Here is a 26,017-nt window from a genome sequence, read left to right on the forward strand (position 1 = left end):
AAATGGAGTGAATATCGTAAAAAATTTTTTGTAAAATCCTCTTAGTTTCCGAGGAAAAAATTATTGAAGTTGTAGTACTTTCAAGAATCACATCACTGGACAACTGTAGTCTCTAGCGTCATTCGCAAACGCGTGGAAAGCCACGTGGCCTCAGCGACTCCGAATACTGAAATCCGATTTTACAATCGTCGTTGCGATAGTATTTACAATAGTTTTTTTGTAGTTAGTGTCAAAAATGGCTTGCGTGTATAACAACTCGGAGTTGATGGATAGTTTTTGTGAGTATTTTATTACACTTAGTCTTGTGTAAAGTCAGGTTTTACAGTTTCCATGCCATGCAGAATTGTATTTTTAAATCATTTTCGAACTGCCCTTTTGATTTTTTATTTAAAAAATTGTATTTGCACATCCATTTTTTTTTTGGATACATTTTTAATCACCCTGTATATTTGATTTATAATGATGAAAGTTGTAAGTTATTATAGTAATAATTAAAGACAAAAATTTATTGAATTAATATGCAATATGACAGGCTGGTATGGAGATATTGGCTGGCACTGCCACTAACAACACCAGATTTGCGATGCCACTATATAAATGTTTACGGAAATGAATAAGTAAAACGATGTAATTTCTATTGTTATTTATAAAAAATCTATCATTTAATATGAAAAAGGAACCAACTTCGTATTATTTTTTTAAATTTTGAAAAAACCTATCACACGGTTGAATAAATTTAAAATAGCTTTAAAATTATTGGCTTTACAAAAAAATTGTAGAAATTTTTTGTTTGCGTTTGAAGCGCAGTGTGGTAAAATGGTAAAAAATTATTGGTGTGGAAATTTTAATTTGTTTCGGGAGTAGTGTGATAAGCTTGTCAATCAAATTCACCTATCAAATTTCAAAAATACTGGATGGCATTAAAATTCTGATATTCTTAGTAACAATGCACTTCAGTACCTCGGTCGGCATATGTGCAAACTACTCAGCGAATATTTGTCTTTAATCAGGGAAATTATTGACTTATATTTCATCTGTCTTACCTCCATTGACTTTTAAGACTATTTGGTTTAAAACGATCCAAGAAATAACCTCCCGCTAAAATTTAACTGCTAGGCTGCTGTCTAATGTAAAGATTTTATTTGACACGTTTTTCTGCTCCTTGATTTTTGCAGATGAATTGCTTCCAAATTCCAGGTAGATCTAATTCCTGGCTTTGATTCAAATTATCTCGATTCTTCTGCGTTTCTATTGCCTCCCCACAAAGTCTTGGCTAATGTCTTCTTGCTCTCACTAAAATCTTGGTATTAGTTAGATCTACCAAGTGACCTGTATCTGCCCTGCGTTGCAAAACTGCTGAGCTTTCTACATTGTTGTTCTTCAAAAGTGCAAGAGTCAAGATAATTTCAATTGAAACAAGGGACTATTTGAAATTTGAAAATGACATCCTCAAAATTCAAGTACTGGAAAGACATGGGCTAATGACTACAGCCATTCACCGGAACATCATAGACTAGTGCACACAGCGAATACGAATACCAACCAGAGGACTTAATCTCCAGTTTCAGAGCCTCTTCTGAAGAAGAGAATCTTTTGAAACTTTAAGGACATGGCAACCAGCCTGGAAATTGTTCAACCACGTAATAGAAATTCTACCGTAAAAATTATTGCAAAAAAAATCCAAAATCTAGTAACAGTTTTGGACAGATTAGAAAACTATTTTTTTTATTTTTGAGTCAAGAACATTTTCACTTTTATAAAATCATAAGGATGTGAAATCTAATGACATTCTAATAATTTTACAGAAGTTGGAAACGATGATTGAATAATGAGAAAATTTTTTACTTAACTGTTTTTTGACTTCTAACAAACCATCCAATAAAATTCAAATGTTTATCATATAAAAAAAATGGTCTGTATAAAAAGACAATATATATTCAACAAAATGTATAAAGCATACTTTTATATGGAACACTTTAGTCAATTTATAATTTAAAATCACAAATACCACAATTACTTAAAATTTTGCACTATAGGATACAAAGCTAGCCCTTCTTTAAATTTATTAATATCGTTTATAAAATAATCTTTTGCCTTACTTTCTTTCTCACTTATTTCTTCTGAACCTAACATATTAAATGCGTACTTGGTGGACATAGCTGAGTCTGGAACAAAACATTATTAGAAACATAACGATTTGCATCATTAAACTAACCTCCGAATTCTTTACCTGTAATATCTCTTTTGGCACGTTTCTGATCCACATTTTTATCATTACCAACAACCTAAGAAGAAAATAATATCTTATTTAGTTAAGTATCAGCAACAAAACATAAATCTATACCAGAGTTCCATAATAGGTAGTAAGTCTCGTAAATAAATCAATTAAAATTTTTACAAATTTTGATAAAACTTTGCGTGTTCTTCCACGGACATTGTACTGTGCGCCATTTATTTCCGATAATAAATCCATGTGTGCAACCTACTCGTGAACACTTGGAATATTTATTTATTGCGTTCAAAAAGAGAGACGATCAGTGCTGCATAATTTAATTTCTCGATGTATCAATTTCTAGCTTAGATGTTTCGTTTCAGACTGTGGAAGGTGAAAAATTGGACCGCCAAACATTTTTTTGAAAGTATAATTACTCAAATTATGCAAAAAATATTTTTCTGTAGATAACAATACATTTGAGTACCATCCTTATCATTTTTTAACGGTTAATAGGTTAGCTAAAATAAACTGGCTCAAGACCGCAAATGTAATTTCTTCCGTTGATTTTTGAATACAAATATTCCTATCTATTGTATTTCCTATTATTTTGTGAGTGCAAATTAAAATAAAAAATTAGTAAGGATTACACTCATGATGTCCAGATGCTTTCAACAACCCTTAAATTGTTAAGCAATGATCTTCATCATGGTAAGTTTAATATATTTTGAAAAATACAGGGTGGCTAAAAAATTGCGTTACAAACTAGTAAAACGTCAAAATAAGGGATACAGGAACACTCTCTCTAATATGTGGAGTTGGAGCCACTTCACAGATAAATTAAATTTTTTTTTTATTTTACCACAGCTGTTAACAAAATTCATATTTAAGGATAAATAGAAGCTTCATTAGATACTTTTAGGCCTTAACTCAGAGCATTGATAATAATTGATAATATAGTTACCATAGTTACTAGGTTCTGCCATAGTGAGGCATGTTCAACTTTGTTGAAATAAAATTCATACATGTTTCTAGATTGCACTTTTTTGGCAAAGTTGAGGTTTTTCATCACAATTTGTTTATTTTCAACTTTTTCTAAATTCTACTTGAAAATTCGACAATTTTGGACAACTTTAAATAAAAAAGATTCTCTTTTAGGGTATAAATAAATGTACAAGGCACATCCACAAAGTAAGTGTACTCAATATTTTAAAAATTGAAATGGCAGTATACAGGGTGTCTGCAAATATCACTGACAATGTTTGACTGCATATTCAGGACGATAAATAAATACGATCTACAAAAAAAAGTTAAATAAAAACTTTTTGGTTTTTGAATTACGGGCCTTCAAAATTGTCAAAAATAAAACTAATTTGATTAATAACCCTTTTACTAATCACGTTAAAATTTGTGGCGTATTATTTCTTAAAACTTTAGTCAAATCGATATACTGGTTGATAGTTTTTTCTGATTACCTCTCCCTTTTAGCGGTCAAAACTTTTACAGTGGTCGTATTTTTTTAAAACTTGCAGCAACATTGTAAAGGTCATTTCATTTAAAAAAATTATTGTCCCTTGAGAAAATCGCCTACAGAAAGCCATTGTTGAGAAAAGTGGCATTAATTGCAGGTCTGTGCGTTTCCTTTTGCGTAGCAGTGTCACGGATTTAATACTATGAGTTCAGTAGGCGATGAAAACAAGATGTTGATTGCTGTGGCTAACAGGAAATGTCATTATTGTCGTGTTTCTTTAGGATTCTCATCACTCCACACAAGCAAATTATGAAGTGTCCGCAGTGCACCAAGACAATTAAATGTAGCTAAAACTAATGTTTACAAAACATTAAAAAAGCAACTTCCTCGGAGATTTCATTTAATTCCTGATCAAGAACTTGAAAATTTAGATCCCAACGCATATTTCCAATTTTGCCACTGGTTGGTGAATGGCTTTGCAGAAGATAATAATTTGCTTCAAAAATAGTTTTGTACCGATAAACCTTGTTTTACAACGGGAGTTTTTTTTCTGGACCTCGTTAAAAATTTTCAAAAGTATCCGGACTCCACCTAAAATTATTTGCCGACCCCTGGTCTAGTTCTTTAACAAAATTGTCTGTTAGAAGTATTTATCGTGCATGCAAAGATGTAAAAAAATCGAAAGCTAGAAAAAATTGAAACAGACGCCGTTAAATATGTGATCCCTAGGAAAATGCATGTATTTTATTTTAAAGATGAACTTCCAAAATTAATTCAAACTGCAATCGTAGCAGTCGAAGATTCGCTCAAGAGAAATGGGTTATTGTCTGAAAGAGTTTTACTGTGATATGAATGAAATTGACATTTTAGTTGAACTAGCATAGTATTGATGTAAGACAAATTATTTTTCCGATACTTCTTATGGGAAAGTTTCATTAAAAATGCCACCAATAACTGGATGGAAAGATTTTTTCCAAATAAATCACTGGCATGGATATCTACAATCTAGCACAATCTAGTTCCATATGCCTGCAACAATATGTAGAAGAGATTTTATTTTATTTGAAATATACCACAGAACATGTTTTCTTATGATATGAATATAACAAAAAAGGTGTGTTAAGAATATGTCAAAATCAGATATTGAGAATGAAACTGAAGATATTACAAGTGAGAAGGCGGAAACAGAGATAGTGCTACAGATGATTTAGTGGAAGACGAAGTTAATCGTTACTAATAATAGGCTTGCATTGGTTCTGTCAGCAGAAAGTCCTAAAACAATTCATAATAATTAAGTTATTGTCAGTATGTACTGACTTAGATGTTCTTTTGAATCGAATGATCAACTAATTTGAACCATCCTAGAACCGTTCTCTGTCGGAACCAAAACACACCTAATCAATCCGGTAAATATTTTAATGAAATTAAAAAATGATAAATTTTAAGAGGAGATACAAGTATTACATGAATAATACATTTGCTATTTTTTGGAAAACTCTCAGTATGACCAATCTAAAAAAGATATAAACATTTTTCTATGGACAGTTTTCGAAGATAGCAGCAACAGTAAAGAATGGCGGATATTTGAAAGTATTGGATGCAATCAGTTATAGAGACCATTACGGAACATCTAAAAGGATCATCATTATCTAAGTAGTTCCGTTCGCAGCGACATAGAACCAACAATAAGAATCGAAATAAACATTAGGGAAGGTCTGATAGCAGGTCTGACCCCACAGAGCCTAGCCCGAGAACAAAACGGGCATCAAAGATTCCAACCTAATGCTGAGAAAGTGTAATGTAAGTCTGTCTGTGAGTGGTGATGATAATAATAATAATAATAATTTCTCTGAAGTAATACATCCATGGAATTGTATTCTATGCACACCTTGCCTGTCGCACAGATCGACATGTTGAAAATGAGTCACGGCCTGCAATTTTGGAACACTAGCATATAAAAGTACAAACAAAATTTACCTGAATACTCAATTTTTTGTAGTTCTCTTGATTTCCAAAAATGTTGTGCTTATCCCACCATTCTCTGATTTCTTCAATTTTGATATCACCTATAGCCTCAACTTCTTGCTTTAATTTGTCAAACAGGTAATCATCGGTAACAATCTCTGACCAATTACGATTCATCTCCTCTTTTAAATGTACATCTGCACATTGTTTTGTCTTGATTAAATCGCCCTTGGTCTGATTTAGTTGCTCTTTTGAAATATCCGATAATAATTTCTTAGTGTGTTTCAAAAATGCCTCTATCCGTTCGTCCACATAAGACGTAGTAAACTTGGTGGCTTGAGCATTGACTGTAATAGTGTAGCCTAAAACTCCAAATGTATCTCTTATCGAACAGTACACACTATACCCCAGTTGTTCTTTGGTACGCAGTATGTCGAAGAGTGGTTCTTCAATAATTAGCTAAAAATTTTTATTCCTAAATTTAAAGTTATTTCACAATAGTTTGACAAATCAGGGCACCCATGCTATTCTAATCTAATCTATTCCATGATCCTGTTTCAGTGATTCTCCACCTATGGCAGCACACTACTGGACTTTTGAAAAATACATATGCCAGCTGCTTAAATCATTAAATTGATGTTATTTAAAAATTATTGTAACGATTAAATATCTAGTTAAACAATTTCCAGATTTGTTGCCATGACATGGGCTTATACTGCTTGTTTTGAGACATCATTTTCTTCTTCAGAAATGCTGATACTGGAAATTAAGTCATTTGGCTGATATTTATATTGGCTGAATGCACTTATTCAGAGCATTTCGGTGCATGGCTGCAGTCACTGATTTGTGGCATTCCAGTTCTGATTTTTGCAGATGCAAATTTCAAGTAGTTTCATCCCCTCATCTTGATTGAAATTATTTCGATTCTTTTGGATTTTTATTGCTTCCCTGTAGAGTCTTAGTCAAAATCTCTCTCTCTCACCAAAAGTCTGGTATTAATTCATCTATTGTATGTTCAGTATTTGTCTTGTGCTCTGCAACTGCTGATATTTTCACATTGTTATTCTTCATGCGACACTTTGCTCCTTTAACCTCGTGCCAACCTGTTCTCCCGTCTGTCCAAAGCATACTTTTCCGCATGTACTTGGAATACATTTGGTGTACATGCAGAAAAGTATACATTTGGCAGGATGACATAGTATTACGAGGTTAAACGAGTGTCACATGAAGAACAATGTAGAAAAATCTGTGGTTGCAGAGAAAAGAGCCGATACAGTACACAAAATAAATCTAGTTAATACCAGAGTTCTCTTGAGAAAAAATTTTGTCCGAAACTCTTTGAGGAAACAAAAATTCAAAAGAATTAAATTAATTTCAGTTGAGATGAGGTTCCCACTATCTGGAATTTAGACATTACTCATTTGCAAAAATCAAGAAGCAGAGTGACACAGCCAGTATAAATACCAGCCAGGAGACTTAATCTAGAGTTTCAGAGATTCTTCCGACATCTTAATCCTACAATATAAGATGGCATCGCCTAAATGTCAATATTATTGTAGCAGTTTAGTAGACACTGACATTGTTGTGCAAAAAATGAACCAGTTTATGACGTTTGTGTCCCAAAAAAGATGGTTAATAAATTTTAATCACGTTGTGAACATAAATTATAAATTTCACGTTTGTCACTAGTCGTGCTACGCATTCGAAAACAGTTAATGACAGATAGATATTTCAAGTTCTATTTTAAAGTTTAAAATTACGTAACAGTAATACACGCTAAAAATGATATGTAAATAAAGACACACCACTTCAACAGATATTTGACATTTGTCATAATTTCTAAGAACTGTCAATTTAATATTATCAACAATTGATTCATCTGTCAAAAATCCTGTGGTGTGCCGCCACGCCACAGATTACTGAAACAAAGCAATGGGGCACACCAGAAATAGCACAAGTGTTTCGATTTAATAGTCAATGAACAGATTAATATTACAAAGACAATCCGATTTAAATGATCTTAATCTCACCCACCATAATTATTTCAATAATAACGCTATTTCTAATTGAAAATGGACCCGACTGGTAATAGTTTGTTATTATAGAGTTGGCATCATTTTTATTGAACCCTTGTATTCTGCAACACTTTTCACCATTTGGAATTTGAACCACTTTGAACTAAAACATAGACAGATGTATGTTTGAAATGTTCTGAGAATGTAAAGGCTTACCTTCGGATAAGAGTTTTCAGGAAGCTGCTCGAATTGTAGTGCTTTTACAAATTTGTCGATAGTTTCAGATGCAACTTGGGCAGACACGTTTCCCTGAACTAACGTTTTAACGTAGAGAGATTTCATATATTCTCTATAGAACTGCTTCACTTGTTCTAAAGTGACATTTACTATCGCTGAATGTTTATCAACTGGTGTCCAACTATTGGATACCAAGAGTTTCAGTCTTACATCCCTAAAAATTTAGGTTCATATTAGGGTGTAATAGATAGTCGTTTTACTTACTTTGATAGTGTGGACGGTTTTATAAGTTTGTTGTAATAACTTTTGACTACTTTGTCTTTTACCGCACTAAACATTTCTTCTGTTAGGTGATCATTAAGGGTAACTAAATATTTTGAAATTACTTCAATGACAAGCTAAAATACATAAAAATAAATATTCACTGCAAAATCCAAATTTGTTGTGATTGTGATAAAACATATTAATAATTAAAATATTTTATAATTTATTTATTGAGTAAGAAAAACAAATTAAATAAACCAATATTTCTTATTAAGAGGGGAAACCACATGAGGTTAAAAAAATCGAATTTTTTTATTGCATAATTTGTCAGCATAACTAATATCCTGCCAAAATTTCAAAACGAAATTTGTAGTCGTTTTGATTTTATGAGCCTACAACCGAACGCCCATCAGGTCACCGCTCGGGCACACAGCAGGCAGGGCGGAGAGCTTGTTCAGGTAGTGACTTATTGAACAAGAAAAGAACAGATGCAAGCTCAGGATGATGCCTGCCTATGAGAAAGAAGAAGGACTATTCAGTGGCGGCTCATGAAGGAGAACTCTGGGACTCCCCCCCCCCAGATATTTTCAAAATGTAATCTTAAAATAATTTATTTACTTAAATCAATAAAAAATCTTAATAACATGCATTCAATATGCCTTGGATGGTTGGTTGGTTGCATAAAGTGCATGCACTCCGTGAACATGGCTCAGTTTAATGCCATCTGTCATCTATAATCGTACCATCCATCCACTCCATCACAGACGCTGAAATCTGAGGCCATCGTGCAAGCATATTTCTACATATCATCTACATCTACATGTGACAAATTGGCACAGGGAGGTGATAGATAACCACAGGCTCACATGCTTTGTTTCAAACTCTATGTGGCAGTAACCCGTTTCACTGAAGTGTGGTTATATGTGTTTTGTTCAAAATGCGCCCATGCCCTGTAGTCAAACGCACGCACGATCGTACAAAAAAACACTTGTAGCATGTCCACATATTCATCATTAGTAAAATTTGGCATAATTCTTGTTAATTTACACCCAAAAAGTATTTAGCTGATAACAGTGACAACTTACAGAAGAGTTAATTGTGACAACTGGCATGACAGCAGTACACTTAGTTTTTCTTTGATTGATTGCAATCATATACAGTGTGAGGTGAATGGTAATACATTATATTTTTTTATTAATAAACGAAAAGTTTTAAAGGAAAATTGCTAGAGAGGTAAAAGTTTCTAAAAGAACCAGTTTATCTAATGCGTATTTTTGGATATCGAGTTTTTACGAAATATAAAAGTTATGGCAAAAAATGGCTTGAGGGGTGGTTATTTCAACCCCTTTCGAGGGATTAAAATTTTCGAAAAATAGTTGAAAACTCGCATCTGTATTAGTGAACAACCTGTAAAAAATTTGTTATTTGTACCTCGTTCGGTTTTCAAATTACAGCCAATTTTCATAATTTTTTTGGAAACTTTGATGGCCCAGATCTCTTCAGGGGTGAACTAAGGCGATTTTTTGCAGATCATGTTCTTTTGAAATGTAAATTCACTGGTATCATTTATGCTAATCCATTCAAAAACACCCTGTATATTACTGGTAACTTTCTCAAATTTATAGTTTTTGGAAATTTTCAAATGTGTTATTCTCAAAATGACATTTTTTTTATTCTACTTCAAAAAGTTATGAACCGATCCTTACGAAAATTGAAAGTGTGTTTTTTTATGAAATTATAAAGAACATGAACCAACAATTGGGATGATATCGTAATTTTTAGGGTTTTTTTATTCTATATAAGTGAAAAAAAAATGGGACTCAATCGTTTATAAAGGCACTGTACTACTTACTGGTAGTTTTTCATTATAACCTGACACTTTTATCATAAGTCCTTTTTCATGCACTGAAAAACTGTAGGATAGGTCGGCGGCAGTTGCTGGGTACAGTTCTTCAGTTATGGCAATGACAAACATATTTAGGATAATATCTAACATTGCAGAACTAAAAAAAATTACAAAGTTTAAACTTATCAAATAAAATAAAATAAAAAATATATACTTTTTAGGTGATTCTATCGCTGAAGGACTAATTAGGTAAAAGTAGTAATAAGCAAGTGGCAATTTAAATTTCTGATCTTTCCTGTACCACATCTCCAGTAAAGGTGTACTTATAATTTTTTTAGGATATTCTGGATTATTTTCTATTTCTGGCAAGATGGAGAAATTTTTTGTTAAGTACGGATTAGGAGGTGGCATGTCCATTTCAGGATAAGGCTTAACAGATTTCCATCTTTCTATCCAAGATTCGGGAATATCTGTAATAATGAATTAAAATTACCTGTGTATTTCTTTTTATGAAAATAATACAATTTTACCTATATTAGTATATTTAGTGCCAAACCATGGTTCTATTTTATCAAATTTTAAACCATTAGGTAATGTTTTTGATAATACTCTAATATTCACTTTTTCAGGGTTGAGGTGGTCCACTATCGTTTGAATATCCTTCAAGTAAATAATATATAGTCCAATTAAAAAATTTAAATCGTAATTTTGGTCAACTTGCCTGAATTTTTTATATAAGTTAGTTTGAGATATACCGGGTATCCTGAAATTAATGCAACAAAATGTGCTCACACTGGTCACAGGTTGTTAAGACAAATTTAGGGGACCCGTATTTTTTATTTTTGCCAAGTGGTCCCCTCTTTTAGAGTTACAGCTACCTGAAATCCGCCCCTAAGAATAGTCTTTTTTTATATCTCCGGACACTATTATACGAGAATCACTAAATTTGGTTTCACGACATGTGGAAAATGATAGTGCTACACTTTTTGGCAGAGAACCCCCTTCAGACACACTCAAAAAATTTGGTTGCATATTTGAATTTCTTAAAAATTATTGATCCGCTAAAAAGCCATTGAATTTAGAAAATTTTTTGTCACTTAATTTTTTTCATAAAACGCAATGTTTTCGAGAAAAATGGCAAAATCAGATCAAATGCATATCATGATTCGTATGAAATTCTACATGTTAATTGTAGGTGGCTAGCGATGCATTCGATCACATTTTACCATTTTTCTCGAAAGCATTACGTTTTACGAAAAAAATATCAAGAGACAAAAAAGTTTCTAAATTCTATGGCTTTTTAAATATGCGACCAAATTTTTTTGGCTCCAATGACAAGGGGGCTCACGAAAAAGCATCTTAAGGGGATTTCTTGCCAAAAAGCATAGCACTATCATTTTCCACATCATGAAACCCCTGTACGAGCCCTAACAACTTAATGTTCGGACAAAATGTAGTTTAAAAATAAAACAGCTATGTAAAATACATATTTTACAATTACATTTAAATACATTACATTTAAATACAATTTTATTTTATATAGTGAAACCACTTATGATCAGTATAATTGGTAATTATCTTTCAAAATATGTAAATTATGTGGCAATATGCTACAAAAGAAGTGTTCTTCATCGTCTTGTAAGTTAACACCAACAAAAATACCAATTTATTCTGACAACTTAATGTTCGGACATTTAAAGTTGACGGACGTTTAGGAATGTATAAAAACGATATGTTGTGTTATTTTGCTAAGTAGGTGGTGCTTAAACGTAAAAACAAGTAACGCATATTGTTATTCATCTTATTGCTGTCGACANGACGTCGTTTGTTAACAGCCTATTAAGAAGGAAATATCTTGAATTTAATTGAAGGAAACTCATTGGCAATATCGATTCCCGATTAACTGTTGGGTTAGATGGCATAATTGGACCACATTTCTTGCTCCCTGATCTAAACACAGAAATTTACCTATCTCATGGAAAATAATTGTTTCAAATTGTTTTTGTGAAGTTTTTATTAACAATTCGGCTTTTAACATTAAATTTAATTAGAATTTCATACCAATACGCGATGCATTCGATCACATTTTACCATTTTTCTCGAAAGCATTACGTTTTACGAAAAAAATATCAAGAGACAAAAAAGTTTCTAAATTCTATGGCTTTTTAAATATGCGACCAAATTTTTTTGGCTCCAATGACAAGGGGGCTCACGAAAAAGCATCTTAAGGGGATTTCTTGCCAAAAAGCATAGCACTATCATTTTCGACATCATGAAACCCCTGTATACCAAATTTTGTGATTCTCGTACATCAGGGTATCGAGATAAAAAAGACCATTCTTAGGGGCAGATTTCAGGTGACTGTAACTCCAAAAGGGGGGCCACTTGGCAGAAATAAAAAAATATGGGTCAATAAATTTATCTTAAGAATATGTGACCAAATTTTATTGCATTAATTTTGGGAGACCCGATATAATAACCAACCTCCGGTCACAGGTAAAAAAAATACAATTTATTTTCAAGATCTCCCAAAGGGAGTAGAAAATTAAATTACATACTTAAAAATGATTTACAGACTTTTCTTCTATTAAATTAAAATCAAAAGGGTTGGGGAGGCTAGAAATTAAGGGATGATACAAGAAATTTTAAAAAATCATAACAAGCAGAAAAATTAATGAATTTCTAGTATTTCTTTCTCTAAACTAAACAATATAAACTTTCTTTTCAGAGAAATAGATGATTTTTTCTTTAATTTTTAATAAAAATGTTATAATTTTGTAATTATCATTTTTAATGATTTACAATACAAAATGAATTTTTTTCTATGCCATTTGATTCATTATTTAAGGAGGTTTGATCCCGAAAAGAAAATGATAAGAAAGTTTTCAAAGCAATTGAAATCTATTAATAAATATGCAAACTGCCTCGTGTAAAAATCTCAGATCAATTGCCAACGTAGTTTTTTTAAAAAGTGATATTAAAAATTATGCTTTTATACACAGACCATTATGGGAGGCGAAAAATTTTTGTTCAAACGTGAATATTGCTCTTAAAAATGGTTAGGATCGGAAAAATGATATTGTAACTAAATAATTAAATATTACTAAACATTTTAAAATAATAAAAATATGCACGCACAATGTAATTATTGAGTTAATGGAATGAATAGATAACGTTTTGACAAATTTAAACTAACATCTGATCCGATGAAAGGAAATATGGCAACGCTATACGCTGTATTTAACGCTTCGACTGATGTTCTATATTTGAATAGCTCGATTATAAACTATAAAATTATTCTAGTCGCAAACATACGTAGTAATAACTAATATTAAATAAATTTTTCGTGATTTCATGCAATATACCTAAATAGCAATTTGAAACAAAAATTGAAAGGATCTCTTTGCAAAACGAACAGTATAGATGTTCTGTCATAATCTTCAATTTGACAAGGCGATGTCTCACTACCATACACTGACCTTCAGTGTTGGGCAAAATTAAATTGTTGGACAATTAAAAATTAACAATTAATTAATTGTTCATCACACCGATTAGAATTAAAAATGAATTAATTGCAATTGTAAAAACTCGCGATTAGCAACTAATTAATTGTTAGTAGTGAGTTTCCACAACTAACGATTAATCAATTGTCAATCTTTTTAAAGTATTTGATTAAAAACTAATAATTAAAAAACTTACTATTGTATGAAAAGCATAGTGGGACCAAAACAAAAGTGTAATGTAAGTTATGAATAAAATATGTACGAATGTAACAAATAAAGGGCTGCTATTTTTCTTTTTATTAATTTTAATTAAACTTAATATCAGATTAGATGATAAGTTTAATTATGACAATAATTTCTTAAGCAATTTTGTGAATAATTTGTTAATTTAAGTTATTTTTTACAAACACTTATCAATTTAAGTTTAATATTGACAATCACATTTTAGTAATCATTTTTATATAAATATTTCTATACAAATATCTGTTCACATAAAATTTAAGTGCTTGTCTGTATCGAGGCAGGATAACTGTTAGTTTTAATTGTTTTTAGAACAATTGAAAAAGTTAATTATAATTGATTATAATTGCAAGATACAATTAAGGTAGTTCAGTCAATAAGAGAGTGACAGATAGTGCTGCGCGACAAAGAGAGGGCGAGACCGTTGAACATGTGTGTGTGTGTGGATTAGAAGTATCGGCAATGTCGCATCGTGACCGTCATTGCACAGTGCACGCCAGCTGCTGCGGTGGAATTTTATAACCTATAATATAGNTTTTCCTTGCCTGTTCGTCAACTTATTTACCGTTTTGTCAGTATTCTGATCAGTATCCTTTCCTAGTTTTTGGATTCACTAACTCTAGTGTTTCTCTCGCCTTATTCCATCTCCACTCCTCTCCATCAATTATAATCTTACTATACCCAATTTTAACGTTCTTTCCTTTTTTCTTCTCTTCTATTGCCCTCTTTCTTATTTGCTTCTCTTTTTCCTGCTCTTTCTTGGTCATAATATCTTCATTGATAAAAAAACTAATAATTAAAAAACTTATTATTGTATGAAAAGCATAGTGGGACCAAAACAAAAGTGTAATGTAAGTTATGAATAAAATATGTAGGAATGTAACAAATAAAGGGCTGCTATTTTTCTTTTTATTAATTTTAATTAAATTTAATATCAGATTAGATGATAAGTTTAATTATGACAATAATTTCTTAAGCAATTTTGTGAATAATTTGTTAATTTAAGTTATTTTTTACAAACACTTATCAATTTAAGTTTAATATTGACAATCACATTTTAGTAATCATTTTTATATAAATATTTCTATACAAATATCTGTTCACATAAAATTTAAGTGCTTGTCTGTATCGAGGCAGGATAACTGTTAGTTTTAATTGTTTTTAGAACAATTGAAAAAGTTAATTATAATTGATTATAATTGCAAGATACAATTAAGGTAGTTCAGTCAATAAGAGAGTGACAGATAGTGCTGCGCGACAAAGAGAGGGCGAGACCGTTGAACATGTGTGTGTGTGTGGATTAGAAGTATCGGCAATGTCGCATCGTGACCGTCATTGCACAGTGCACGCCAGCTGCTGCGGTGGAATTTTATAACCTATAATATAGTTTTAAGTTTTGACAATAAACAAATTCACAATGTCAGATAGACTAAGGAAGGATCAGTTCATTAGTGAAAAAGAGTTGAATAAAAAGTTGAAACAGTGTGCTGGTTTGAAAAGAGCTTGTGAAAAATCAAGAGAATCAAATAATAGCAATGAAAGAAGTGCAAAATTAAGATGCATAGAAAATATAACAAATTATTTATATAAATTATGATGATCTTGAGTATTATGTTTTGAGTTTGAATGTTACAATGTTTAAAATCATTATTCATGTATCTCAAATAAATTATATTTTATAAACTACACAATGAAAAAATCGTTTTTTATACCAAGATTGTTTTATTCTTTACATTACTCTTCGTTAAATAAGTATCAAATATTTCGTAATTCATTTAAAAGTCCAGTGTACTTCTACAATTCCTGTCAGATAAGAATTCTTTAATATTACCAAACCTCCAAGCATCAACTTTCACGCTCATTTTTCCTCAATTTAGTCAGTGTGACGTTGCCACATTGACCCATTCAAGCAAACTTATTCATTATTCAGGTTTTAAAAAATTAATTACTCTCATACTAAATGGTCAATCACAATTTGTTTTGTACCGAAAAAATAAAAAAAAAAAATTCTACGCATACAAAAATTTGTGCATAAGGTAAATGGTCAATCGATTTAAAATTTAAATATGTAATTCAGAACTGCTTCAACACGTTGACTGCGACATAATCTCAATGTACTTTGTCCGTGACTGCGATACATATCTTCGGGGATATGTAACAAAACTTCTTCTGTATGCGGTACATATCCCTGGGGATATGTATTTTTTTTACATTTGACCTCTATAAAATTAAAAATAACACAATTATTGCTATAAACTTGCATGTATCTGTAACTATATATCCTAGGATACTAACGTTTTCATTCGCAAAGAGTTTTGAGAAGAAAGAAATAGAAAAATTATTATTTCTAACTACAAAACTAAAAACTACAGATTCTGCAACTTTCACAAGATACAGTAAAAATGTGATTATTGAGATTCGCATATTTTTTATAATGAGTACATACCCCCCGAGGTATGTACCGCAGTCAACGTGTTAACTATTGATCTAAAAATTTGCGTATGTGTCTTAAGCCTAGATTTTATTCAAAGGAACTACCTTAATATAGATAAACCCAAATAAATTAATTACAACTTGCAATTAATAGTTCAATTGCAATTAATTTTACCTCCAATAAATTAATTGCAATTATTTTCTTAATCAATTAATAAATTGATTGAAAATTTAATTGTTTAATGCCCAACACTGCTGAGCTTCTTGATAGTTATCATATGGATTCTCGGTTTGCACATTTTACTTTTTTTTCATCAATCCCCATATTATCTGTTTCATACGCCTTTTATATTATTTTTCAGTTATTACTTTTCCATTGTATCTTGGATGTTCATTCATGTTTACGGTATACGATACGCGCTAAGCACAGTTGACAGTTGATCACTACGCCATACTGATGTGCAATGTTGTCAGATTTCACCCATAGATTTACAAGCTCTTAATGACACTTTTATTCAAATAAAAAGTTAATTGCTGTGCATTAATCACGAAAAATATATGCGAGCTAACATGTGTTGTATAAATTTCATTCGCATATATTATATTTAGTTCGCTCAAATTAGTTTATGTAAGGTTGGTACTTCAATGAAACTCCCGCATATAAGCATAAGCTTCCCTCCCACACCGCCTGCCCGTCAAAAAAGATCTATCGAACCTCCTTAAAATAATGAAAACTTGCTTTCGAATTTTTTTTTACCATCGACTTTGAAATTTAGATGTGACGCATGTGCAGTGATACAGGTAACACTGTAATGTGTGTGACCATAGCGAACGTAATAATCTATCTTTGTCATAAGCATAAGAGTTGTCCAGGATTTCTGTACCATTAGTGTGACAATAGTGAACATAATTTTTTATCTTTTTTGTGCCAATATCATAGGAGCTAAATAAAATTCAAAGATTTTTGCACTTACCTGAACATCACAGGAAAAAAAAAATTCAAAAACAAATTGTTTTAGTGTTGTTTAAAACTGACAATTAAAAAATTAAAATTGTTATAACTTTTTTATTAAAAATTTAAGAAAACCTATTTCCCTGAAAAAAAAAAATTATATTTTTAGAGTAAATTGAAAAAAAAAACTAGAAATATTCATATCTCATATCATCCCTTAACGTCTAACCTCCTCTGTTAATTTTAATAGTAGTAGAAAAAGTCAATTGATCACTTTTATGTAAAATTTTATACTCTACAACTTCTTTTAGCTTTAAGTTATCTTGAAAAAACACATTATTTTATTTTCCAAGTTGACCAAAACTGTGATTTAAAGGCCCACTTAATTTTACTAATATTAAAGTTCAAAACAATTTGTTACATACCTTAGGACTGTATTCATAATAAAGTTCCGAACCAGCAATATAGTCTTCAGGCGGGTAAAACTGCATAGCTTCACATAAATCTTCAACTATATCCACAGCATTTTCTTCTGTGGAAAACTTGAATGATGTATCGGCAATCGTCTTTATCTCATCAAAAATCCTTGCTTGCGGTCCCATCTCTTTCAACATGTTTATATAACTAAATATAGCTTCTATGACCTAAAATTAAATGATCAAAGAAATCACACCAATGTTTTTATAAAAATACAACACGTTTAATTAACCTACTTCATATACATGTGCGAATCCATCCTCTGTTAAAACTATTGTCACTGTAAAAAGGCAATACATGGAATTATACTCTAACCCTGTTTCTCCGTTACCAATTGATGTAGCTAAACCCCAAATTCTAAAATCAGAAATGAAAATTTATTGTTGCAGTACTAATTTTTAATCAATCCTTCACTTTTGTTTTAGGTAGGCCAGTAAGCTTCCTTTTCCTTCATCTCCTATCAAATGAGCCACGTAGTTGTGTGGTTTGGTCTTATATTTGTCTTGAAGACAGGGTAAGCTCCAAGTCAAATCAAGCTGAAAATATATCTTGCGAGTTTAAGAAATACAGTTTTTACAATTTTACAATTGCTCTCATATTTTTTACGTTATTTTAAAGACATTAAGCTAATTCAAATAAATTAAAAAATTGTCATGAAAAATCCCATCAAATGAAGTTGAATAATGTTCTTTGATACCAAAGATCTGTGTATGTAGTATATAAGACTGATGATATTGCGGAGAACAACTACTCTATGGACTACATTCTCCAACTAGATTTCTGGTATCAAAGAACATTTGATATTTGATAATATTTGATTGTGAAAATTTTATAGATTTTTTTTTTAAATAAAATCAAAACTTTTTACCGATTGAAAATATAAAATTATAAGTCAAATCATCTAGATCAGGGGTCGGCAACCTATGACCCGCGGGTCACCGAGTGACCCATTTACTAATTTCAAGTGACTTTATTTCCTAAAAAAGTATAATATATAAAAATAAATTATAAAATAAACATGAAACGAATATTTTGAGAATAAAAAAAAATTTAAAATAGATGCTTTGTTTTTGCGCGCACGTCAATCTTGAAATAACCTCTTTTTTGCTTTTTGTTTGTTCCTGGCAATATATTTTTTTAAATAATAATAATTATTTCACTTAGGTAACTGCTAAATGTTTCTTTTTATAATAATTAGAATTTTATTAGTTTTTATAATAATAATTAGTTTAAAAGCGTATCATAATTATTTTCTTAATAAAATGTATCTTATTATTCACTAAAAGACTGTTTTAAAATGAAAATATCACTGACCCAAACATCCATTTAATATTCACACTGTGGTTGATTTTAACCCGCAGCCAAAAAAGGTTGCCGACCCCTGATCTAGATAATCAATTGGTGATAAAATATATGGGGCATTCCATGCCAAATCGACCACTTTTAAATCTGATCCCTTTCGATTTGGTTGAAAATTTTTTATTGCTTTCTACCCCATTGAGAACCTCTGAGAATTTTTTCAAATTTTTTCACTAACAATAGTTATGAATTTTTGAAAAAAATAGCTTTCTTTTTTAAATAACCATAATTTTTTCAAAAATTGAGTTATCGGGACATTTTCTCAAAATTTTTGTTTTTAAATGTACTTTTTGAAAAAAATATAGATGAAAATTATCTGGACCTATCCATTTTTTTTTTCAATTTTCGAAAAAAAAATTTTTATAAAAAAATTTGACATTTTATGAATCCTCAAATTTTTTAAGTGGTGTTTTTTCGTTTTCCTAAAATTAATAAAAATATAAATACAGATTAAAATTGACATTGATTGTAAACAGAATAAATGAAATCAGGTAAAACAATATTAAAGACAAATACAATAGCTCACAAATGATTAAAGTCACTGTCAAAAAACTGCTCAATATCATAAAATGCATTTCTCAAAAGAAATTTTAAAAAAAAAAAATACCTATTTTTTCAAAAATTCTTTTTTTTTTTGAGTTGGGTGAAAAAATTTGAAAAAATTCTCGGTTTTCAATGGGGTAGAAATCAATAAAAAAATTTCAGTCAAATTGAAAGGGGTCAGGGTTAAAAGAGGTCGAGTTGGCGTGGAATGCCCCATATTTATTAAACTGATCTTATTATGGAAACAACTACTCCACATTGGAGCTATAAAATCATTTATAAGGACAGTCACCAAACATAGACCAGTTTGAAACTTATTACTTCTAGTCAGTAGGTGAGACAAATGATGATTGATTTAGCTTTGAATGTTTATCTACAGATATATCATATCTTTAAATATCATTGCTACTTTACGCTGACAAGAATTAATAATAATTTCGAAATCGGTCTATGTCTGCTGACTTTTCTGATAAATGGTCCTAGTTTTCACTAGATACTGAGGATATAACTCAATGGCAGTCTGCACATTTATAGGTTATAACTCACTGATAATCAAAATATGTCTATATATAGATAAACATCCAAATAGCTAAATTATTAGTTGGTCATCTTATTATAGCATAATGATGAGAGCTAAAAAGCTTGACACTGGTCTATGTCTAGTGACCCTCCTGATGAATGATCTTTTCTATTTAATAGATATTTTGGGGTGTAATTCAATTCTCAGTAGAGACTTATAGTTCATGGAGTAACAACTCTTTCTCACAATATCATCAGTTCAAAAAAGTTTATTTCATCTAGTGTAATACTAGTCATGTGTTTATAGCACCTACACAAGTCGCGACTCTTCGTATGAAGCAACTAAGACCGGGCCTCACTGTAAAATATGACTCTCACACCATATATTTTGATAACTACTATTCTACTATTAACCTAAATAAACAATAAGGTAAACTAATTTCCAGTTACCTATAACATTAATAAAAAATAAACAGTATAAAATAATTGTTTGAATATTGAATATCTCGCCGCCCATCATTTCCATCGACGCGACATTGGATACTGTTACTCTCCACTAGTCCCCACCACAGCGAGGCCAGAATTTCTTCGCTTGTAGGCGCGTCACACTTGCCTACAATATACTAGAGTTCCCCCTCCACGCGAGGTGGTTAAAATAACGTCCATACGCGGGGAAGTTAAGACCCATTTCTCATGCTTCTAGTCTCTCTCTCTCTATCTAGCTTACAGTTACAGTGTCAATTTCGCAGTACCCACGTAACGTCTAGATTGAGTGATCATAGTACAAAGTATAAAGACTTTAAGGACAAGGCAGGTATTAATTTAAAATAAATAAAAAACAACTTCCTTACAACAAAACAACTAATTAAGCATAATAATTAATAGATATTATATTATCGATATACATAGACAATAATGAATCCCGCTCATGATATTGTTTTATCTTTACTTGAAACACCTTCTTCAAGACCTAATGAAGTAAAGAAACAAATTTTCAATAATCGGCCAACACCAAAAATAACAGCAATTTTTAACGTAAATAGAAGTCGGGAAAGTTCGCAAAAATTTCAATATTCTTGGTATGATACTTACCAATGGCTATGTGGAAGTTCATATAAAAAAAAATTTGTAGCGCTGGCGATGTATTTTATTGGGTAATATAAAAAATTTGTGGTGTTCAAAAGATGATTTTAGAGACTTTTAGTGGTAGTACCAAAATGCACGAAGGTTCTACAGAGCACATTAAAAATTTTTTGGCTTTAAGGCGATAATAGCAAAATAGTAATTTTTTTAATTGTGTTACTACTGAAAAAGAGTCAAATTCATAATGAGAAATAGTTTCTTTTAAAATCAATGTCCCGCGATTTGTATCTTAGGTTACGTGACAGGGTAAATAGCTGCCGCTTTTGCTGTTCATGTTGGAACAGCTACAAAGCACAGACAAATATGAAAATTCTTTATAGGTTACACTTCAGCAATACTCCTAACATACTTAATTTGGAAACAAGCTAGTACTGTAAATTACTTTTCTTGGGAAATCATTGGAGAAATTAGTTGAATTATTCCGAACAAAAATTACTGTTTATTTTGTACTATATTTATGTTATACCGATACTTATTATATAATAAATAAAGATATTCACTTAAAAAATGGTTTGTTTTACTTTCGGGACTGAAGAGGTTAAGTTTGAAAAATGTCCGCAATGACTTATATATAAAAAATATGTGATATTTTTCTTTCTTTTTCTTGATATAATGTTAAATAATAGTCCAATTTACCTGACACAAATCTGTGTTTGGCTTAATGTAGTACATTTTCTGAAACTCAGGTGTATCAAAAATTCCATCCCCAAATTTAGAAAAATCTTCTGGGGGTAAGTTATTATTTGGTACATTATAAAAACAGTCTAGCACATAGGTCTGTAACGTTTCCATTGGTAATCTTGCCTACAAAAAAATGTATTTTACTGCTATAAAGGGTGGTTCAGATTTTAATCAGATTCGGATTATAAAACAAATTATTCTAAGCAAAAGGTTTCATACAATCGAGGGTCATAGAATGTTTCGTTTTAAATTATACATATATTTTCTCAAATATCAAAACAGATTGACATATATCAAAATTTTGAAAAATATATACATTGGAACCAGTCCATTTTCAAATACTCTATAATAGTAAAAAACTGATTCAAATTATTTAACCTTGTCTGCCATTCCTTATGACAAAATTTTATCAAAATATATAAGGTTAAAACCTAAAACATAAATCTCTAGGTACCCCTTTAGTGCCCAATATCTCCTAGTAGGTACATTAGACAAAAAAAGTTACAGGAAGTCCTAATATTATTTTGACCGTCTAAGACATTTTGAATGTCTTACGCTTCCGAGAGATTAGTAGATACTGACTGGATACCCTGTATATAAAATCTATCTATCCCTCAGAATATTTGAAGTAGACTGTCAGTGATACAGATATACAGGGTGTCCGGAAATTCATGCAACAAAATTTGGTCACAGATTCCTAAGACAAATTTAGGAGACCCGTATTTTTTATTTTTGCCAAGTGTCCCCCTTTTTCGGAGTTACAGCCCCCTGAAGTCCGCAACTAAGAATAATCTTTTTTTTATATCTGAGAACCCTGTTGTACGAGAATCACTAAATTTAGCACACAGAGGATTCATGACATGTGGAATCTGATGGTGTTACGTTTTTTGGCAAGGAACCCTCTTAAGACAATTTTTCGTGGGCCCCCTTGTCTTAGGAGCCAAAAAAATTTGGTTGCATATTTAAATTTCTTAAAAATTATCAGTACACTAAAAAGCCATTAAATTTAGAAACTTTTTGTCCCTTTATACTTTTTCCGTAAAACGCAATGTTTTCGAGAAAAACGTCAAAATGTGATCGAATGGATATCGTGATTCGCTATTTTCCTCAAGAACATTGCGTTTTACGAAACAAATATCAAGAGACAAAAAAGTTTCTAAATTCAATTGCTTTCTAGTTAACTAATAATTTAAAAAAAAATCAAATTTGCGACCAAATTTTTCTCGTTCCAAAGACAAGGGGCCCACGAAATAGTGTCTTAAGGGGGTTTCTCGACAAAAGGCGTAATACTGTGAGATTTAACATGTCATAAAACCTATGTGTACCAAATTTAGTGATTCTCGTACAACATGGTTTTGAGATACAAAAAAGACTTCTTAGGGGCAGATTTCAGGGAGCTGTAACTCCGAAAGAGGGGGCCAGTTGGCAAAAAGTAAAAATACGGGTCCCCTAAATTTGTCTTAATAATCTATGACCAAATTTTGTTGCATGAATTTCGGGACACCCTGTATTATTGGAGATAAAAATTTGCTTAGCCGGCTTACAAACACGTCAATCAGTGGCGGAAATTCAGAAAATCAGTGCCAATGAAAGCATCAATTTGGATTTTTATTTTAATTAAAGTAATATTTCTAAGAAAAAATATATTTTACATTTTATTCTACTAACCTTATGAAATCGAGTAAATTGAAAAAGATTCTAAAATTAATTGTTTCACAAAAAAAAATGTAGGTAATTTTTTTTACAAATATGTAATATGTCATGTCACAGATTCATAAAATAGAAATATGATTTTGTTGGTAGCTTATACTCTTAGAAAATACATACACAGTTCGACTGTTAAGTTTTAAGACTGATTTTATTGTGGCAAAGTGCTTAGCGCTATCTATGTGCGGTCAATGGAACTATGCAATGAGAAGACTTCCGAGCAGTATATGTGTATCTACCACATTTTATGTGAAGTGAGTTTTTGATAGTTGTCATGGAAAGGGACATTGAACAGCATACAATAATCAAGTTCTATTTTAAAATCGGTAAAACAGTCATGGAAACGTATCAACTGTTACAAACGGTGTACAATGAGGAGTGTGTATTACGTCCAACTGTATTCCTGTGGCTCGTGACGTTTTGTGAGGGTCGAGACAGCGTACATGACAATAATAGAACGGGGCATCAACACACAAGCCAAATGATCAAAAACATTGAAGCTTTGCTCTGTACAGAAGTGTGATCATCAATCAATGATCAGAATGTTGGCGGACAGTGTACACATCAATAAAGAGACCATCAAATAATCACCAGGGATTTGAGCAAAAAAAAGGTTTGTGCCTGCTTTGTACCGCATTCTTCGATGACTAAGCAGAAGGAAAACTGTGTAGCCTCGTGTTCGGATTTGCTCAAATCACATAGTAACAATCTTGAATTTAAAAAAAAAAATCGTTACCAGTGATGAATCGCGATGCTTTGCTAAAAAAAAGACTAAAAGACAGAATGCTGAATGGACGGGCCAAGGGTCTCCAAAACCGAAGGCTCAATTTCCAAAAAATCAGATGTGAAAACCATGTTCGTTATTTTTTCGACTGTCAGAGCATAAACCATAATTTGTTCTACCAGGCAGAAGGTCAATGCTGAGTTTTAGAAAGATGTGTTGGATCATTTGTTGAAGAGAGCGTGAGTTCACCCAGAATTGTAGGCGTCCATGGACTAGGTTCTGTTATACTATAACATGCCAGCCCATAATGCTGTCATTGTTCGACAGTTTCTGACTCGAAAAAATGTTAGTGTTTCACCACTCACCATATTCACCGGATTTGGCTCCGGCTGACTATTTTTTATTCCAAAAAATTAAATTACATATAAAAGGCCGTCTTTTTGACGATATTCTAACGATTTAAAAGGTTATGATGAAGGAGCTGAAAGAAGTACCAGAAGACTTCGATAAATGCACGCAACAAATGACAGATCGTGCCTAACGCTATATTGATGTGCGAGAGGCGTACATAGATAAATTTAAAAATTTTTACATTCAGACTATTTACCTTTATTTTCTGGCTACAGTCTTAAAACTCAATAACCCATCTGTGTAAGCACAATACATTGTTTTTGTAGATGAAATAGTTTTAGTTAGTATCAATTTATTCTGTATGGTAAGCTCAGTTTAAAATAAAAAAAAGATTAGAACTGTAAAATGGTTTGTTCTTCGAACAAAATGGGAGACATTTTTTTCAAAGAAATGTCATTGATAATAAAAAGTACTAAATGAGATGGCATCAAAATTCTCCCACCCGCTGACATATGTGTAAATCAACTAAGCAAATTTTTGCTGCCAACAAGGTAAATCAGTGGTTCAAGTTTCATCAGTGCACGTTAAACATCCTCAAAAAAATTTGAGAATATATATTTTTATCTAATTTTATATGAAATTTGTGTGCTTTAAATAATTTATTCTACCACTTTACTGAATTTCCTTATATAATTAAAAAATAATTTGTTGTTACCTGTATAGCAAGGGTCATTCTATGTGCAGAATAGTGTCGTTTTCTAAATTCATGCACTCCTTCGTAGAGCTTGTCATCTGATATATTATCCCTTAATGTTTTCAAATTCCCCCATCCAAAAGAATTCACAGGCGAATTAGGGTTCGCCAAACTACAGAGCAATTGCTCTTTGGGCATATCATCAGAAGGAAGGGCCATCTGAAATTCTATAAAGAACACATTAACAACATTACAATTTTCAATAGACATCGCATAAAAGACATTTACCAGAATCGATAGCTTCCCTTTCCCTTCCCATGGCTTCTTTTTTCATCAAAGGAGAAATAAAAAATTGAGCAAATTTATCTAATGCTTCATACAAATGTTTCTCAAGACACTCAAAGTAAAAGCAAGTTGTCTCAGCATCTGTTGAGGCGTTATCACTGCCACCTCCTTTCTGAAATAGACAAACTTCATAACTTGTCTTTTATAGTGATTAGCGATGTCAACATTATCACTGGCAACATATATCATATAACAAAATAACATTTCGCAGTGACATGCCCAAATTCATGTTACATTAAAAAGATTACGTAGTTCGTACATAAGACTATATCATATTTATAAGTTATAAGTTTCACTTAGTATAAAATCTTTTCATGTTATAAACATTAAAATATA

General features: G+C 31.3%; 1 protein-coding gene across 1 annotated transcript; it reads right to left on the minus strand.

Annotated features, from left to right (window-relative positions):
- Positions 1-1,963: 1,963 nt before the first annotated feature.
- LOC108915507 (nardilysin) lies at positions 1,964-25,755 on the minus strand. Its single transcript, XM_018721557.1, has 15 exons — positions 25,625-25,755; positions 25,358-25,563; positions 21,816-21,983; positions 18,030-18,151; positions 17,852-17,972; positions 17,564-17,782; positions 10,541-10,670; positions 10,225-10,480; positions 10,017-10,167; positions 8,165-8,298; positions 7,880-8,114; positions 7,683-7,826; positions 5,661-6,107; positions 2,231-2,285; positions 1,964-2,165 (listed from the first exon to the last, which is right to left on the minus strand). Exons 1-15 carry the CDS (start codon positions 25,668-25,670, stop codon positions 2,014-2,016), a joined length of 2,586 nt encoding a protein of 861 aa, XP_018577073.1. The 5' UTR covers positions 25,671-25,755; the 3' UTR covers positions 1,964-2,013.
- Between the last annotated feature and the right edge of the window lie 262 nt (positions 25,756-26,017).

This window comes from Anoplophora glabripennis, unplaced genomic scaffold (genome assembly GCF_000390285.2).
Source record: "Anoplophora glabripennis isolate ALB-LARVAE unplaced genomic scaffold, Agla_2.0 scaffold1349, whole genome shotgun sequence".
Classification (NCBI taxonomy): domain Eukaryota; kingdom Metazoa; phylum Arthropoda; class Insecta; order Coleoptera; family Cerambycidae; genus Anoplophora; species Anoplophora glabripennis.

Excerpts from the sequence above, each read along its gene's own strand:
- LOC108915507 (XM_018721557.1), bottom strand. The coding sequence starts at position 25,670 with ATGAAAAAAGAAGCCATGGGAAGGGAAAGGGAAGCTATCGATTCTG. Across the intron at positions 21,984-25,357 it reads GAATGACCCTTGCTATACAG|GCAAGATTACCAATGGAAAC; the intron begins GTAACAACAAAT and ends ATTTTTTTGTAG. Across the intron at positions 8,299-10,016 it reads GTTATAATGAAAAACTACCA|CTTGTCATTGAAGTAATTTC; the intron begins GTAAGTAGTACA and ends TATGTATTTTAG.